Genomic DNA, 18,960 nt, shown 5'->3' with positions numbered 1-18,960 from the left:
CAGAGCCTGGAACCTGTTTCGGATTCTGTATCTCCCTCTCTCTCTGACCCTCCCCTGTTCATGCCGTCTCTGTCTCTCTCTCTCCCTCAGAAATAAATAAAACATTAAAAAAAATTTTTTTTAAAGTCCCATGATTCCTCATTTTCTGGATCTGTTGCAGCTTTATCTTTTTAAAAATTTTTTGTCCTTAAATGTTCATTTATTTTGAGAGAGGAGGAGAGAGAGCATGCACACATGCTTACATGTTTGGGAGGAGCAGGGACAGAGAGGGAGAGAGAGAATCCCAAGCAGGCTCCACACTGTCAGTGCAGAGCTGGATGTGGGGCTCGATTTCACCTATTGTGAGATCATGACCTGGGCTGAAATCAAGAGTCAGAGAGTCAATGAACTGAGTCACCTGAGTGCCCCTGCAGCTTTATCTTTAACATTTCTATGATCCAGATGCTTTAGGCTGTGTAGTTTTCCACAGATTTCTTCTCATTGCTCCCACTTCTTTAACACCTTTCCCATTCCTGCCTGCTAAATTCTAACCCTTCAAAGCTCAGCTCAAACATTTCCTTTGTAGTAAGCCTTCCTTCATCTACTTGGAATTAGTCTTCACCTTTGTGCTCAGTATTTTATAGTTCTGCCTCTTATAATAAATTTGTTCCTACATGTCTCCATTTCACTGTTTTGAACTTGAGGTCATGGCTTATACTTTATTCTTCTCTGTGTTCCCTGCAGTGCCTTGCACACACTGACATTTTAATGTTAATACATAGCAAATATCTTTTGTCTTCTGGCTAGCTGAGAGAAAAGAAGAAATCAGAAAGAGGTAGGCAGAAATTGGGGGGTGGGTAACAAATGGGATAAGGGCAGCTGAGGGGGAGAGCATGGTATTGTATTAGGAAGATTACTGGGTTCTGATAAAAATTAGCTGGTGAAGGGGGTGGGTGCCTGGGAGGCTCAGTTGGTTAACTAGCATTTGACTCTCGATCTCAGCTCAGATTCTGATCTCAGGGTCATGAGTTCAGGCCCAATGTTGGGCTTCACACTGGGCATGGAGCCAACTTAAAAAAAAAATCAGCTGGTGAAAGTTGTAATTTGTTGATGATCTCATTCAGAAATTAATGATAGATAAATTAAACTGGGCCCTTGATGCCCTATGATCTGGAACAATGGCAGGTGAGACTCACCAAGGGTAGAGTGGAAAAGCATTCTTCAGGAATATAGAAATCATGAACATGAGCTGAGCTTTTGGACTTGTCTTACACACTATATACGTGTGTGTGTGTGTGTATACACACTATATACTTGTCTTATACACTAGTAGGTAACCCGAATGAGTCCTAATTAAAAAATCAATAATAAATAAGCATAAAACCAATTTAAGCACAAAACCAATACCCCTGCTCTGTAGTCCCTGGGTTAAGCTTGAACTGGTCTAGCGGCCTGCCTTTGGAACTTCTGGAAGGGCTGTTAGGTTTCCGACCCCAACTTGACCTGGGGCATTTTTGCTGCCTGAAGTTCTTGATTTCTCCATCAACAGTGGCTATCTGTGAAGTATTCCCAATGGGCGAAAGTCCTGAAAATCTGAGGAAAAGAATCCCAAACCCAGGAGAAAAAGGTGAGTATGTATTTGAATAAGAAATGGGAAGTGAGGAGGGTCTGACAAACGGCAAGCAAATCTTTGACCATTCAGAATAGTCTTGATAACCAAGACTGCAAATCTCTACCCCAAACTGGGGGATATTGGTGTCAGGAAAGAAGAGTTCCCACCTGACACTTTGGGACCTTTTTTTTTTTCTTTCTAAAGTAAGCTTCACGGATCCCAATGTGGCACTTGAACTTACAACCCTGAGATCAAGACCTGGGTTGACACCCAGGCACCTCCCCCCACCCCTGTCTTTCTATCCCTGACTCCCTTTCACAGTGTTGGAAGACACTAGGCAATAGATCCCTTGAAGCCCAATAGCTCCTGCCAAACCAAGCCACTCACCTTGTCTCCAGTCATGGCAGTTCACTACTAGTGTTCTGTGCTTTTGCTTGTGGTGCACCCTTTGTCTACAATAATCTTCTGTTGCCCTATATCCACTGGAGCTCATATGTACACATGTTTGAAGCAGTAATTGATCAAGAAAGCAAAGTGAATAGGGGCACCTGGCTGGCTCAGGTCGTTGAGTGTCTGACTTCAGCTCAGGTCATGATCTCACAGTTCTTGCGTTTGAGCCCCACATCAGGCTCTCTGCCATCAGCACAGAGCCTGCTTCAGATCCTCAGTCCACACCCCCTCTATCCGCCCCCCCACCCCGCTCACGCTCTCTCAAAAATAAAAATAAAAATATTAAAATTAACTGATGATGTAGAATTTTACTATTGGCCTTCAAGAAAACAATTTTGGGGGGGCACCTGTGTGGTTCAGTTGGTTAAGCGTCCGACTTCGGCTCGGGTCATGATCTCACGGTTCGTGGGTTCGAGCCCCGTATCAGGCTTTGTGCTGACAGCTACCTCAGAGCCTGGAGCCTGTCTTCGGATTCTGTGTCTCCCTCTCTCTCTGGCCCTCCCCTGCTCACGCTGTCTCTCTCTCTCTCAGAAATAAATAAAACATTAAAAAAATTTATTTTGGTAAATTTAATACTTGATTTCCTTTGATGACTGTTTCAAACTTTCCCCGCTCTTTCTGCCAGTGTAAATAGAATGATAGCAGTAAATACACTTGAAAGAGCACAGACCTGAGTACAAATCCTAGCTCTGAAACACAGAAGCCCTGTGATTGCAGCCAAGACATTTAACTGCTGTGAGCCTTAGTTTCTTCATCTGTCAAGTTGGGATAATATGTGATGAATGTTAACTAGACTTACTGTGATGATATACAAATACCTAATCATTATGTTGTGCATCTGAAACTAACGTATGTCAATTACACCTCAATAAAAATATGAAGCAAAATTTGGGATAATACTACTTACTTTTTATAAATACTGTTATGAGGATTTAACAAGAAAGTTAATGTAAATTAATATATAGGAAGTGTGACCAATAAATGTTATGTGAGACAGGAGGGAGCAGGAAATACAGAAGGACTAGGGGAATCTGGCTGGCTCAGTTGGTAGAGTTTGTGACATTTTAAAAAATGTTTATTTACCTATTTATTTATTTATTGAGAAAATGAGCAGGGGAAAGGCAGAGCGAGAGAGAGTGAGAGAGCGCGCGAGAGAGTCCCAGGCAGGCTCCTGTCAGCACAGAGCCGAACACAGGGCTCCTTCTCAGGAACTGTGAGATCATGACCTAAGCCACAATTGAGAGTTGGACACTTAAATGATTGAGCCACCCAGGCACCCCAAGCTTGTGACTCTTGATCCTGAGTTCAAGCCCTACATTGGGCATAGATTACTTACAAATATATATATGTGGACCACAATGCATTCAACAAAAGGTCGAATCAAAACATTTATTTGTAAATTTCCAGGTTAGTTGCAGTGAAGGATACAAAAGAAATATTACCTCCATTTTTAATGAAATACAATCTGTCTAATATGAATTAAATTATTCAGTTTTAACAATGTAAAGTCAGTTAACAAAAGCACTTGACCATTCTTTAAGTGTTAAAACATTCTTGTTTACAAAGCCCTGTGAGTGGGTAAAGATGGTTAGTTTCATAATTGTAGCTTTTGATAACATCACAATATTATAACAAGTAAAAATACAATTTTATTCACAACCTCAGTGCATTAAATATCTATTTTTCCCTTCCTAAGACTTTTTCACTGGATACCTAATTTTTAGTTATCACTTCTTTCCATGCCACATAGTAGCTGCAATTATTCCTGTTTTACAGAAGAGGAAACAGGTTTAGATGTCAGATGCAAGGGCAAGGGCAGAATTTTGATCTAGATTACTTAACTTCATTCCAGGTTCATCAGTATCCCAGCCACAGAGGTAAGCCATTTTTTCCAAGAGTAGAATAGGTGGGAAAGCTTGTTCAAAAGAGGCTGCTATCAACTGTCATTCCACTACCTTTACTGTGGGCGTTGGACCTTCCTTTTCTTTCCTGTTTCTTTCCCTTTTTCCTTTCTTCTTTTCCTGTATTGACCTGATCCTCCCACTCTTCTGCCCGAGGCTGGATCACACCTTCTTTCTCCTTTTAAAATCTTCTGTACATCATAGGGTCATTTATTCGTGGAATATTTATTGAAAACCAACCATAATGTATAGGGAAAACGCGCTAGGTGTTGGCAATACGTTGGAGAGTTTACGTGAATCATGAACCACACAAATCACATTTACATTTTATTTTCCTCTACCTTCGGAGTCTTAGCCCTTCCTTCCTTCCTTCCTTCCTTCCTTCCTTCCTTCCTTCCTTCCTTCCTTCCTTCCTTCCCTTCTTTTTTTAAGTTTACTTATTTTGAGAAAGAGACAGCTTGAGTGGGGGAGGGACAAAGAGAGAGAGAGAGAGGGGGAGAATGAGAATCCCAAGCCGGCTCCGCACTGTCAGCGCAGAGCCCAATGAGGGGCTTGAACTCAGGAAACCCCGAGATAATGACCTAAGCGGAAACCAAGAGTGGTTTCCCTAGAAGGAACTTCTGCCCAGCCAGTACAAACGTAGAGAGACAGCCTTAGGTGAGACCTATTCAAAATTCAAAGAAGGCATCCTACGTCTGTCTCATTCCTCACTGCGACNAGCCAAGCCAATAGGAAGAGCGCGTCGTACGTAAGGCCGCCCAATGGGGGCGCGAGCAGCGCGGCATTTGAATCCCGTAACAAGGCGACTTTGCGAAGATCCCAAGCCGTGCGGACTGGAGTGGGGAGCTAACGGCGCCGCCGAAGCTTCTGTCCCCCCCCCCTCCGGTCCGCGTCCCTCCTTGGGTCGGGCGGGCGCTCTTGCCCTGGGCGGCTGGCCCACCCCGGGCTCCGTGCCCACGGTGCCAGCTCTGCCCAGANTGGCTTTGCCCTCGCAGCCCCCTCGCCAGCCTCTATCCGCCCCCTCTTTTCTGCGCAGGGCTTCCTCCTCCCAACGGGCGCCGCTTTCCCGTTCTGCCGGGCCACCTTCTTCCCCCGCGGCCTGCCCTCTTTACCGGCCTCTCCCTTCGTGGGATCCTCTCTGGGTTCCCCGCTTCCGCCCTGGCCAGTCCCAACCCTGGGATGGGGACAATGGAGGAAAGCGCCTCGGAGGTGGCATCTGTCAAGTGAGCGTCTCCAGCACTGGACGTCTCAGCGAGCGATCCCGGGAGTGCTCTTTGTCAGAGTGCTATCTAAATAGAGGCTCTTGTAATTTCCTTCCTCTATTCTCAGTCTCCTTGTCAGCTTAGGGGTCCGTGGTGCGGAGGGAAGGGACTGGAAGAAACTCTGTAGGTAGTAAAGTGTTCTGAAAGTTTGATCAAGTGACAGTTAATACTGCTTTTCGGAATTTTCACCTTTCGCTGTAAGTTTCCCATTTATTTCTGCACAGGAAGTCTTCCAGGCTAAGCTTACTAACATACACATTTGTCACTTAAAAAAATTAAATTTCTTTCACCAAGTGTAGTAGAGAGTTTACATATAATTTACAACAATATGGCAGACAGAGAGGATCCAGATTCATTTATTTCATCTTCGCTAAAATCCAAGGGTTAATGGTGTTTTGGATATATTTTTTTCTGTGGGCTTGACTTGTGCTTGCATCTTTTTGCTGAAAAAGAGAGGGCCCTGACACACCTGAGTTCCATTCTCCTGGCTATAAAGCTAGTTAAAAGCTGCCAGTTTCTCCCTCCAGGTGGATTTAAACTTAGATTACATATGAGCATTAGAATTTCAAACACTTTTTAAAATTGGCAGTTGCTGCTGGAAAAAATTGAAGAGTGTGCTTTTGAGAATCCTAAAAGTAGAATGAATACAATCAGTACTTAATTCCTATCCTTTTGTAGATGTAAGTTGAATTGACAAGTAATTTTTATCTAATCTGCCCCATGAAGTTCTTCCATAGTCACATTCTTTTTTTTTTTTTTTAATGTTTATTTATTTATTTTTGAGAGAGAGCCTGAGAGCGTGTGAACACAAGCAGGCTGGGGCAGAGAGGGAGAGAAAGAATCCCAAGCAGGCTCCCCTCTGTCAGTGCAGAGACCTGCGCAAGGCTCCATCCCACCAACTTGGGATCATGACCCTGAGCCAAAATCAAAAGTCCCATGCTTCACCTGCTGGGCCGCCCAGGTGTCCCCATAGTCAAATTCTTTTTATTCAGGGAAAGCTTGAGTTTTCCCCTGTCCCTCTGTTCTGGTAGGTCCATCGTGGAAGGCCCATTCAAATCTCCTGTTGAGAGATTTTTTTTTTTTTTAGGATTAAAAAATTTAAGACCCAGTTCTTAGGTTTAGGACATGCTGTTTTTTCTCATGAAATGTTCATCACTTCTATAATAAACTTTTTTGTATAAATTGCTTTTTCTGGCAAGTTTTGTTTCTAAGCACATTCTGTTGAAAGCAGGTTAAGGTGAACCAATGATTTTTTTTTTTCTCCTACCATTTCAACTTTCTCTGAATTTGAGAGTAAAACTATTTTACCCATCAAAACTATTTCCTTTCTAAATATTTTTTAATGTTTATTCATTTATTTATTTTTAATGTTTATTTTTGAGAGAGACACAGTGTGAGTGGGGGAGGTGTAGAGAGGGAGAGGGAGACATAGAATCCTAAGCAGGCTCCTGGCTCTGAGCTGTCAGCACAGAGCCTGACGCAGGGCTTGAACTCACAAAATGAGAGATCATGGCCTGAGCTGAAGTCGGACGCTTAACTGACTGAGCCACCCAGGTACCCCTAATGTTTGTTTATTTTTGAGAGAGAGAGACAGAGTGACAGAGTATGAGTAGGGGAGAGTCAGAGAGAGAGAGAGACACAGAGAGAGAGGGAGCCCAATGTGGGGCTTGAACTCATGAACTATAAGATGATGACCTGAGCCACCCAGGCACCCCCTAAATATTCTTGATATAAGAGTGTCCATACTATGGCACCTCATTTTAAAAGGCAGTATCTCTAAAGATCATGTCTATAGGAGCACTTCTTATTTGTAGAATGGCATGAGAATCAGAGCTAGTTCAGGTTTTAAACATCTGGACCTATTATAGCTCTTAAATAGTGTTTTAATTGCACTTGTTATTAATCTCTCTAAAGAAAAGTTTTTAAGTAGATGGGTAGAATACAGGGATCTCTAATAAGGGATTATTTCTCAAATAGCACTCAGTTATCTGTAAACCTCTTAATGAGAGTGTTTTACAGATAAGGTGGGTAAGTGATTTGCCTAATTATGATCAATCACTCAGCATTTTTAGACTTTCTGAAATGTACCTTTTCCCCCTTACAGGTAGATATTTGCATTTTCAGCTTTCCCAAATCAATTCTGCTTGTGGGTATTTGACTTGAGTAAAGTATTGCAAGTTGTCTCAACTCCTCACTAACTTTTTTTCTCCCCCTCTTTTTTTTTAGGTGTCCACTGATTTGGAGAATGTTGACACTGAAGTTAATTCTAAAGCTAAGAGTCATGTGACAATCAGGCGGGCCGTTTTAGAAGAAATCGGAAATAGAGTTACAACCAGAGCTCCACACATAGCTAAGGTAATAGCCATGAGGACTGTCCATGTGCACACTAGGCTGATTGTGTGTAGCTCTGAGGAGCGACACTGACTGTCCTGCCCTGTTACATATCTTTTTCTCGTAGAAAGCTCCGAGCACCAAAATACCTGTTCAACCCGCCAAAACAAACATCAGCAAACAACTGAAACCTACTGCTTCTGTGAAGCCAGTACAGATGGAAATGCTGGCTCCGAAGGTAGGATGGTCTATATATTTACAAACATACTTAATGAAATAGCCTGTTTTTGGCTAGACTGCAAGAGTGCCGTTATCATCACTGCAACTTTTGAAGACCATTCATAACTAGAGCTCTCCTTTGAAACAGCAGTGTACAGGGGCGCCTGGGTGGCTTAGTCGGTTAAGCGTCCGACGTTCGCTTGAGTCATGATCTCACGGATCGTGGGTTCGAGCCCCGCGTCGGGCTCTGTGCTGACTGCCAGTTCAGAGCCTGGAGCCTGTTTCAGTCTGTGACTCCCTCTCTCTCTGACCCTCCCCTGCTCACGCTGTCTCTCTTTCTCTCTCCTAAAAATAAATAAAACATTTAAAAAAAAATTAAAAAAAAAAAAAAAAAGAAACAGCAGTGTACAAAATGAACATGGACATACTTTTAGTGATGGTACCTTAATATAATGTTATGACATTGAATAACAAACTTAATTACCTTAATACTCAAATGTAGTGATCTGAGTAACGTTTGGCAGATTTTATAACATAATCCATTATAAGAATGGACTTCCCTCTGGAGGCTGTGGAATCTGACTGTTCTGAGCCCCACACTCATATAGGAATAAGGTAAGGCCAAAATTCTCTATTGGTAAATTGTGGTCTCTGTGACTGCTTAGTTCACCTGCAGTTAGAATGCTAATGGACCCATGGGCCTAGTCACCTCCCACTGTGTTCGAGTTGATGCATGCTTTCTTTCATAGATTACAGGCATTCAGGTAATTACTATAGGACAGGCACTGCGGTAGGTGCTGAGAATACAACAATAACTGTCTTGCTCTTCTCAGCTTAATATAGATGTATATTTATTTTATATAGTAAAACCTTGGTTTGTGAGCATAATTTGTTCTGGAAAGGTGCTCCCAAAGCATTTGTATATCAAAGCAAATTTCCTCATAAGAAATAATGAAAACTCAGATGATTTGTTCCACGATCCAAAAATACTCATTAGAAAAAATGATTAAAATACTCTAAGATAATATAAAATAATAAAGAAAATAAGAAATATCAAGAAAAATAAACAAGTTAACCTGCACTTACCTCTGAAAACCTTCGTGGCTGGTGTGAGGGAGATAAGAGAGAGGAGAGTTATTGTGTAGGATGACTTTCGCTATCACCAACGGAATCACTGCTGTCTATCCGCTCAAGGGAATCTTCTTCTCTTCATACACCTTTAACAAGGAACTTATCCAATGACCATTGCTGCCTCCTTTTGAGGACTTTATGGAAATGTGACCTTGCATTGTCATTAAACAGATCCATCGCTCGCACTGCTACAGCCTTAATCGGGTGGTGCTTTTCTACAAAATTTTGTACTGTTTCCCATATTTTATATATCTTCCTAATCTCATTTGAAGTGAGGGGTTCCTCTGCCCTTTTTTCTTCCTCCTGCAGATGAGATGCAGATGTACACTTCTTAGAAAATCTTGCAATTTCAGCCACTCGCATATCTTGTTTGTACTTCTCAATGATTTCCTTTTTTTAAAATTTTAAAAAATGTTTTATTTATTTTTGAGAGAGAGATAGAAACAGCGTGAGCAGGGGAGGGTCAGAGAGAGAGGGAGATAAAGAATCCAAAGACAGGCTCCGGGCTCTGAGCTAGCTGTCAGCACAGAGCCTGACACGGGGTCAAACCCACAAACCATGAGATCATGACTTGAGCCGAAGTCGGATGCTTAGCTGAGTGAGTCACCCAGGCGCCCCTCAGTGATTTCCTTCTTAACTTCCACCGTAATCATCTTCTTCTTACCGCCTTTCTTTTCAACCTTTTCCTGCAAGGGGGCCATTTTATATGTTTGCATGGATGTTGACTGCAGTACAGTATTAAGCTCTTGTCATATACTGTATTTAATGTACTGGCAATAAGGCAGCAGAAGAAATGGTATCTGCAGCTATCACCAGACCTAGAATGAAGCCCAGCATTCCTTAGCTTACTTTTGTGTAGAAGCCAAAGGACTGTCTGTAGGTTCTTTGACGTGACAAAAAATACACTAGTGCCAGTTGTGGGCACCTTCCAACGTTCTGAAAAATCACTGATTTCTGCCAAACATCACAGCCAGAGATTGAGCATCTGAGCATGGGAGATGGTCACCCACAATCCTGCAGCAAGAGAGGAGACCGGAAGGAAGGAGAACCATTGGCTCAGTTGTGATCATATGATGGTCGCCATCATGTACTACTTGTATTGTAAGACATCATTCGTTTATCAAGTTAAAATTTATTAGAAATGTTTGCTCATCTTGCCGAACATTTGCAGAAAAAGTTATTCGCAATCCAAGGTTTTACTGTATATGTAATGTACAATAATAACATATTTATAACATTGTTTGAAAATTTTCAAAATAACACATTGGATATATTTGAAAAATATATGTATTGAGCGCTTAATATACACATCCAGTAGTGTTAAGGCTGATTAAGAGATATCTTCCCTTGGGGCGCCTGGGTGGCTTAGTCGGTTAAGCATCCGACTTTCGCTTAGGTCATGATCTCGCGGTTCGTGGGTTCGAGCCCCGCGTCGGGCTCTGGGCTGACTGCCAACTCAGAGCCTGGAGCCTGGAGCCTGTTTCAGTCTGTGACTCCCTCTCTCTCTGACCCTCCCCTGCTCATGCTGTCTCTCTTTCTCTCTCTCCTAGGGAAAAAAAAAAAAGATATCTTGCCTTGATATCTCCCTTATCCAGGAGGAGCATATGTACCTAAAATTAAATTAGTCCCAGGGAATGATGCCAGATGCCCCTGGACCGTGGATGATTGAACATCAACTGTCTGGGGTAGATGGAAGTACCTTCCTTCAGAAGGTGCTTGTACAGGAGGGAGAGAACACCAAACGATGGAGTGCTTGGAGGAAACTTCTTGGAATAGGTGTGATTTATAAGGACAAGGAGATGCTAATAGTAAAGAGCACTTTTTGGGGGAACAAACCACAACAGGAATCAAGGCACCAAAGCAGAAATAGGCCTATGACCTTGTCCTTTGGGTAAAGAGTCAGCACATCTAAGCTGGGTCAGAAGATTTGTGTGAGTAAGCAGAACAAAGTTGGGAAAAAGGTTGCATTTGGATTTGAAAGCCTTGGAACTGCCTCCCATTAGGCAGCGAGGAGCCTGTGGAAAGTTTTGAGGAGGTGGGAAATGATGAAAGCAGTGTAGACTGGCCATGGAAAAGATCTAAATTAGCAGGTATTGCCATTGTTCTTGCAAGAGCTGATGAGGGTCTTGAACTAGCTCGGATCGCCCCTAAGCACTCACCCATATGTGCCAGTGTCTGTAGGTGCTAAGAAACATCATTGAATATTGGGGTGTACCAGCTCTTTTCAGGGACATCGTCCTGTATTTAGAAGGAATTCTTTGGCTGTGTTGCTTAGAGTGAAGGAATAAGACCCTTAAGCACTTGAGTATTTAAGAAACCATTTATGGAATAAATTACTTTGAAAAATGAGAAAGTCAGGAAAGGGAGGTAATTCTGGGGCAGGTGGCTCATTTGGCTTTAGATTTGCTGAGGTAACAGAAACATCCGCCGGAAAATGCAGTCAGAAATACGCCAGCAACATCTGAAGGAGAGGGGCCGACCCGTGAGCCTTCTTGTTGCAGGTGACGGTTGCTTTTCGCGGCCAGGGGAAGGAACGCCAGATCAGGAACTAAAGCTCGGCCCAGATACGGAAGACCCACCTTGCTTTCATAGGCCTTTCCTTAGAGGTTTCCAGGGACATCCTAAATGCCAAACCCAAAGCAACTTTTCAGCCTTGATCTCCAGACCATTACGCAGCATTTTATATGGGTTTCTCTTTGAATATGGTTCCTCCCACATGGCAGGAAGGCAGTTTGGCAGTGTTATTTCAAAGGGTTATTCTCCATACCTAGTAAGTCTGGGTTTTCCTTCCTTTCCCTTCCTTTCTTTTCGTGACTCTGCTGGGACATGAATCCTAGTCTAGTAAGTCTGTTTTTAAAATTTATCCTAAGAAGGGGCGCCTGGGTGGCTTAGTCGGTTAAGCGTCCGACTTTCGCTTAGGTCATGATCTTGCGGTTCGTGGGTTCGAGCCCCACATCGGGCTCTGTGCTGACTGCCAGCTCAGAGCCTGGAGCCTATTTCAGTCTGTGACTCCCTTTCTCTCTGACCCTCCCCTGCTCACGCTGTCTCTCTCTCTCTCCTAGAAATAAATAAAACATTAAAAAAAAAAAAATTAAAAAAAATAAAATTTATCCTAAGAAAATTATTAGAGGGACACCGAGGACTTTTAATTACTTCTGAAATTAATATCTCTTATATAATAGGGAAATATTAAGAGATCGGTTAAATTTATTTATTTATATTCAAGTATAATTAACAGTGTTACATTAGTGTCAGGTGGACAATATAGTGATTCAACAATTCTGTACATTACTCAGTGCTCATCATGATATGCGGACTCTTAATCCTCTTCACCTGTTTCACCCATCCCCCACCCAATTCCTCTTTGGCAACTATCGGTTTGTTCTCTATACTTACGAGTCTATTTTTTTTTGTTTCTTTTTACTTTTTCCTTATTTATTTTTTTATTTAGTAAGTAATCTCTATATCCAACATGGGGCTTGACTCACGACTCCAAGATCAAGAGTCACATGCTTTTCTGACTGAGCCAGCCAAGTGCTCCATCTCTTTTTGTCTTTGTTCATTTGTTTTGTTTAATTTTTAAAAAAATGTTTATTTTTAAGAGTGAGTGTGAGTAGTGGAGGGTCAGAGAGAGAAGGAGACACAGAATTCAAAGCAGGTTCCAGGCTCTAAGCTTTCAGCACAGAGCCCAACCTGGGGCTTGAACTCACAAACCGCAAGATCCTGACCTGAGGATTAACGCTTAACCAACTGAGCCACCCACACACCCCTGTTTTGTTTCTCAAAATCTGCATATGAGTGAAATCATATGGTATTTGTCTTTCTCTGACTGACTCACTTCATTTAGCATTAGACCCTTTAGTTCCATCCATGTTCCTCCAAATAACAAGGTTTTATTCTTTTTTTATGGCTGAGTAATATTCCTGTGTGCAGCGCGCACGTGTGTGTATGTACACCACATCTTTATCCATTCATCTATGGTTGAACATTTGGGTTGCTTCCTTATCTTGACTATTGTAAATCATGTTGCAGTAAACATAGGGGTGCCTGGGTGTCTCAGTTGGTTAAGTGTCCAACTCTTTTTTTTTTTTTTTAATGTTTTTTATTTATTTCTAGGAGAGAGAGAGAGAGAGAGAGAGCGTGAGCAGGGGAGGGTCAGAGAGAGAGGGAGATACAGATTCTGAAACAGGCTCCAGGCTCTGAGCTGGCAGTCAGCACAGAGCCCGACGCGGGGCTCCAACCCACGAACCGCGAGATCATGACCTAAGCGAAAGTCGGATGCTTAACCGACTAAGCCACCCAGGTGCCCCTAAGTGTCCAACTCTTGATTTTAGCTCAGGTCATGATCTCAGGGTTTGTGGATTCGAGCCCCAAGTCAGGTTCCACACTGATGTGCAGAGCCTGCTTGAGATTCTCTCTCTCTCTGCCTCTTCCCCCCTTTCAAAAATAAATAAATAAACATAGAGGTGTGCACATCTTTTCATCATCTTTGGGTAACTATCTAGTAATTTCATTACTGGATCAGAGTAAATCAACTTAATGAAATACATGGATCATTAATACCATGTTTTAGTAGAATATTTAAAGATTTTAGAAACAAGGTTTCCAGGACCTTGAGGGGTTAGCTGCTGTTAGGAAAAGGCCTTTCATTACTATTTAGTTAAAAAACAAAACTCAGTCATGAGACTCTTCAGATGTATATCAGGGAGCTGTAAGCTTGGAGTATTATTGCCAATATATATCTTGGTGGGGTATAGAGATATAGGAAGTTTCCAAAGGAATTTTTTTAAACATCTTTTTAAAAGTATATTTATTTATTTAGAGAGACAGAGTGCATGACCGAGGGAGGTGCAGAGAAAGAAGGGGAAAGAGAAACCCAAGCAGGCCCTATACTCTCAGTGCAGGCCCTTGTGGGGCTCAAACTCGGGAACCACAAGGTCATGACCTGAGCCAAAATCAAGAGACAGATGCTTAACCAACTGAGCCATCCAGGTGCCCCCAAAGGAATTTCTGTATGTTAAAGTAGACTTCCAGCATCCTGGGGGGATCAGGCTAAGATTGCCTTTTGCCCTTAGTGAAGTGTCAACATTGAGGCAGCAGAGCTCCCAGAGGAAGGTCACTCTGCTTATCTCAAGGACTTGTCGTTGGGCTGTCAGTTGTAAGGAAATTTAACTTTCTTCTTTTGTCTTTGTTTCCCACACCATTCCCCCTGAACAATTTTGACTCTTAAATCTTTAAAGTTGCTGAGTGGAAGGTTTTATCGTCTGTAACTTCTTCCTGCTGAATGAATGGCCTAATCTCCCTCCCTATGGATCCACATTGGTCAGTTATGTGTATGTGTGTCCATACACACATATACACACACACACACACATCCAAGGGATCCAAGGGAGACCGCATGTCTGGATCTTCCTGAGTGGAAAGGATCTCTGTCGGCCTCAAGTTATGGCAATGAAGGAGTATCAGCACCAGGTGGAGAGATATGGGAGAAAACAGCAAAACATTATTAGAATTAACAAAAAGAAAACGAAGCCTATATAAGAGTCCTTTGATAGTTGACAAAAATCCTCCTCCAGTTCAAGAGTTTAACCAATTATTAAAGGAAAGAGAGGGATCCTTTAAGGCCCCAATTTGAGTGTTCATGTCAGTTAGAAACCCAGAAATATTTTTGTGGCAATTTAGAATATGTACATAGTACTCAGTTTTTATAATAGCACAAGTTTCACCTTGTGTAGCGGTTAAAACATCTAATGTCATTGTGTTTTGTAAAACTGTTACATATTTGTGTTACTTCAGTATTTAATAGAGAAATGCTATTTTGAGTGTCATTTAGGGCTTTGACTATGAACCTATTAAGAATTTCCGTGTGTCAAACAGTATCTTCCAGTCCCAAAGAGGTAACAAAGATGGATGCTAGGTGGTCATACCAATGAAACACAAAACATGTCCACCGTTGTGTGTTTTCTTTTTTTTTTTTTTAAGTTTATTTATTTTGAGAGAGAGTGTGTGTATTTGCGCGCATGCTTGAGCGAGCGGGGGAGGGGCAGAGAGACATTTGTGCATTCCGGCAAAACCCAGAGTACAGTGGTCTACCCAGCCTGGGTGGGGGAAGCTATCGCAACTAGTTAGAGCCACAGAGCCACTGGGTCGCCTTAGAGGCCAGTCATCTAAATCTGAGCCTTGTTGAACTGCAGGCAAGATTTCAAGGGCCATTTGGTTTTGGAGGACCATCTTTCCAGAAGACTGTGGTTGTCAAGCTGAATGTAAATAGTAATTACTTTAAGGCCCAAGCTGTTTGCTGAGTTATTAGTGCAATATAAAGATGGTCCATTGTTATTTTATAGGGACCAGGGGAACCCAAAACTAGGGGCAGTGTCTTCCAGCAAGATTTTCTTCATCTCAGTGGCCTTTTGATTCAAATCAGTAGCCTGGTATAAACCCTATGTTACCCTCCATTGGTTATTTGGCAGGGGGTGGCTGGGGGTGGGAGGATAAAAATTNTCCTGTTTTTTTTTTTTTTTTTTTTTAATATCCTCAATTCCTGTGCTATGTGAATTTACTGGTCTGAATAGACTGGAGTTATGGACTTTTATTTATTTATTTTTTTTAGAGAGAGAGCACATGTGTGAGCAGGAGAGGGGCAGAGGATCTGAAGTGGGCTCAGTGCTGACACTGGGTCTCAAACTTACAAACTGTGAGATCATGATCTGAGTCGAAGTTAATCAACTGAGCCACCCAGGTGCCCCTGGAGTTATGGACTTTACTGGAGTTAAGACTGGTATAAGACTTTTGCCAAATTGTTTCCTACAGATTCTAAGGTCCTGTCCTTTGGATGTTCTTTGAGGTGAATAACAGCTACCTCCTTAGGAAGGTGTAAGCTTCAAGAAGAGTGATAATTTTGGGGCCATATTTTATTGGAGAGTTATGGCTTGATTATAATCCCCTTTTCTTCAAATTGCTCTGTGGGGCTGTTGGACTAGGAAGGCATATTTAGAGTCAGTAAAGATATTAATTTTGAGGCCCTTTGCCAACTGTAAAGCATGAATGAGTGCTATTAACTCTGGTTTTGGGGCAGATGTATTTGCCTGGAGGGCTTTGGCCTCCACAGTCTGAGTTAGACTGAGTATAGCATACCGAGCTTTTCTTACCCCCTTTTCTGTGAAACTACTGCCATCCATCCGTAAAACAAGCTGTTGTCTGCATTTTCAAAAGGGGAATCTCTTAAATCTGATTGGCTAGAATTAACAAGACCAATAATCTCTGAGTAGTCATGTTCTAACACAGAAGTATGATGGTCAGGCTCAGGCAAAGGGGAGCTGGGTTTAAAGTTTGACAAGTTTTAAGAATTATTTCAGGTGTATCTATAAACATAGATTTTAGATCTGTATTAATAAGTTGACTTCCCATCATCCATTGGTGGCCTTTGGTCTCTAAGATACACTGGACCTGATGTGGAGTCATTACTATCAGGGACTGTAACATAGTAAGTTTTGAGGCTTCTTTGACCTCAAAATAGAGGCTAAAGCCTCTGTTTGCAATTGTACATCAAAGAGGTATAGTCCCTGGGACAAATATGACTAAGGAATAAAACCATTAAGAAGCCTTCTTTGTTTGAAGTCCAGCCTTAACAATATCCTAATTATGAGGAATCACTGCTAGTTTCCTCTAGTAGCATAGACTTATTAGGAGGAAAAGGACCTATTCAGACAATCATCATCCAATAAGTCCAGAGGAGGTTTATGAACCTGCTTGGTGGTTAGACACATTCTGCAAGAGGCCCTAAGGTTTGGATCCTGCTTTAGGGCCATAAAAGCCTGGACACAGGGGACTTAAGTCCATTTGTCCTGCTTCTTGCATAATAGATCTAACCACTAGATCCTACTAAGGGCAGGCAGTGTTACAGAATATCAGTCCTCTCGTAAATTTTGCAATCTGAATTGTTTTTAGTAGGTTAAAAGGCGTCCCAAGAGAATCCTTGGGGACTGAAGAAGTTCCCATGCTCCTAGAAAAATATAGGGTCCACTACCAACATTTCCCCCTGACTCCAGGTGGCATCCCTTGCAGGATATATCAAAGGTTCTGGGTGTCCAAAGTGACCCAAGGCATCCCTGGAATGAAAATTGCTATTGATCACCGTACTACCTTGCCATGAAGGCAGTGCAGCCATAAAAGGCCCTGTAAAAGGCCCTGTAGAAGTGATGCAGCCTCCCTCTGCTTCCCCATTGCATCTTAGGCTACAAATGGGTGCCTGACATAGGGACCAAAGTACCATGCTGTGCCCTGAAAGCTGTGCCATAAAAGGCTGTGCCTTGAATAACATTCCATGAAGGCCATGCCTTCATTTACCTTGCTTTGAATAGAATGCCATGGAGGCATTGCCTTAGTTTGCCTTGAGGAGCCTGCCATTTTTAACCCATGGAAAACACTGAAGTTTTACAAGGGGAAATTACCCGGTTTCGTAGTTCAAGTAGTTGGTTGGGAAAACAGTAAGGATAGAAATCCATCATGGTCTAAGCGACATTCCAACACATGTAGTCTTTACAACCAACGTGTCTCGGACACAGTCTCTGGCTGGTTTTTTTTTTTTTTTTTTAGTTATCTAATTTGTTTATTTATTTTTTTTTACAAATAGTTTATTGTCAAGTTGGTCCGGCTGGTCTTTAATTTAATTGGGTACTGGTTTCGGCTGGCTCCAAGTGGAGGTTTTGCAACCAGCTAGACCAGAGATATGGAGAAGATCACATTAGACCAGTGAGGAGAAAACCTCACACAGGAGTCTTAAGATTGGCAGCTGTGCTAGTCACTTAGGTGGCTGTTCTGGGTCTTATTACCATTCCATGGTACTAACTTCCAGCCAAAAGGCAGGTTTCCTCCCTCCCGCACCAATCCCCTCCCCCCACTCCAGAGTAGTCATGGCCTGGAGGATTGATTGTAGCCTGAGCAATTGACATGAAAGTGTTCCGATAAGACCATACTCTTTGAAAAGCCCCTGAAATGAAAGTAAAAGAAAATACCAAGGTTGTATTGAGCCTCAGAGTCCAGATGAGAAGGCTCAGCCCCACAATGGACCCCAAATGATGTGAAAAACGTTGGGGTTAGAAGCCCAAGAAAGAATTCTTGAGACATCTTTGGTGCAAAAAGATGGTTTTATTAAACCACCACAGGAGTGGGTAGAAAGAGCTGCACTGGGAATGTGACTGGGGAAAGATTATATACTTGCAGGCTGGGAGCGGGTTAGGGATAGCCTAAGTCTCTAAGCCTCAGGACCTTGAGCTGATGTTAGGGAAAGGTCATTCATTACTATTTAGTAAAACACCAAGTCATGAGACCTTTCAGATGTATGTCAGTGGGTCATAAGCTTGGGGTATGTGTGATTGCCAACATATATCTTGTTGAACAGAAGAGATAAAGGATGTTTCTCCAGGAATTTCTACATGTTAAAGTAGACTTAGGCTTCCTGGGAGGTTGGGCTAAGGTTGCCTTTTGCCCTTAGCAAAGTGTCAACATCAAGGCAGCTGAGTTTGCAGAGGAAGGTCACTCTGCCTGTCCCAAGAACTTGTCAATGGGCTGTCAGTTGTAAGGAAATTTTTTAATTTTTCTTCTTTTGCCTTTGTTTCCCACATCAGTTATTTTTGCATATGATGTTCGGCTTAAAATTTTCAGACTTTTCACTCTAGATACATATTGCTCTTCCAATTGGAGAAGAGAAATTAAAAGAAAAAAAAAAAGAAGTAAAAGTGTTATGAACAAAACAAAGGAGAAATTTCCTGCTGTGACCTCTGTAACTTCACTCTTTCTGAATTACCCTGCATTTCCTTGGTGACTCCTTTTGCTCTAGCTTCCTGACAAAATTGAGGCCACTGTGTTTCAGATAAAGAATTATGGACCTGTAATTCAGTTGATATAAATACCACTTCCATGGCTGAAATGTGCTTCTCGTTTTATTAGACATCAGGGATTAATGAACAGTAATTACTTCCAACTCAAAAACACATTTCTCTGAGAAATGTAATATAGAAGAGATGATTAAGTCTACAGTTGAGGGGGAAGACCCTCATCCTGGCAGATGAGTCTC

At 42.2% G+C, this 18,960-nt stretch overlaps 1 protein-coding gene across 1 annotated transcript in view; it reads left to right on the top strand.

The window, feature by feature from the left end:
- Positions 1–4,703: 4,703 nt before the first annotated feature.
- The window catches only part of CCNB2 (cyclin B2), a 29,384-nt gene continuing 15,127 nt past the window's right edge, over positions 4,704–18,960 (top strand). Inside the window, exons 1-3 of the mRNA XM_077745345.1 lie at positions 4,704–5,165; positions 7,431–7,559; positions 7,663–7,773. Coding sequence (XP_077601471.1) covers positions 4,704–5,165; positions 7,431–7,559; positions 7,663–7,773 — 702 coding nt within the window. The remainder of the gene's footprint in view (positions 5,166–7,430; positions 7,560–7,662; positions 7,774–18,960) is intronic.

The sequence above is a fragment of the Crocuta crocuta genome, unplaced genomic scaffold (assembly GCF_008692635.1).
Source record: "Crocuta crocuta isolate KB4526 unplaced genomic scaffold, BGI_CrCroc_1.0 scaffold130, whole genome shotgun sequence".
Classification (NCBI taxonomy): Eukaryota; Metazoa; Chordata; class Mammalia; order Carnivora; family Hyaenidae; genus Crocuta; species Crocuta crocuta.
The sequence above is the reverse complement of the archived record's forward strand: the minus strand, read 5'-3'. Positions and strand labels throughout refer to the sequence as shown.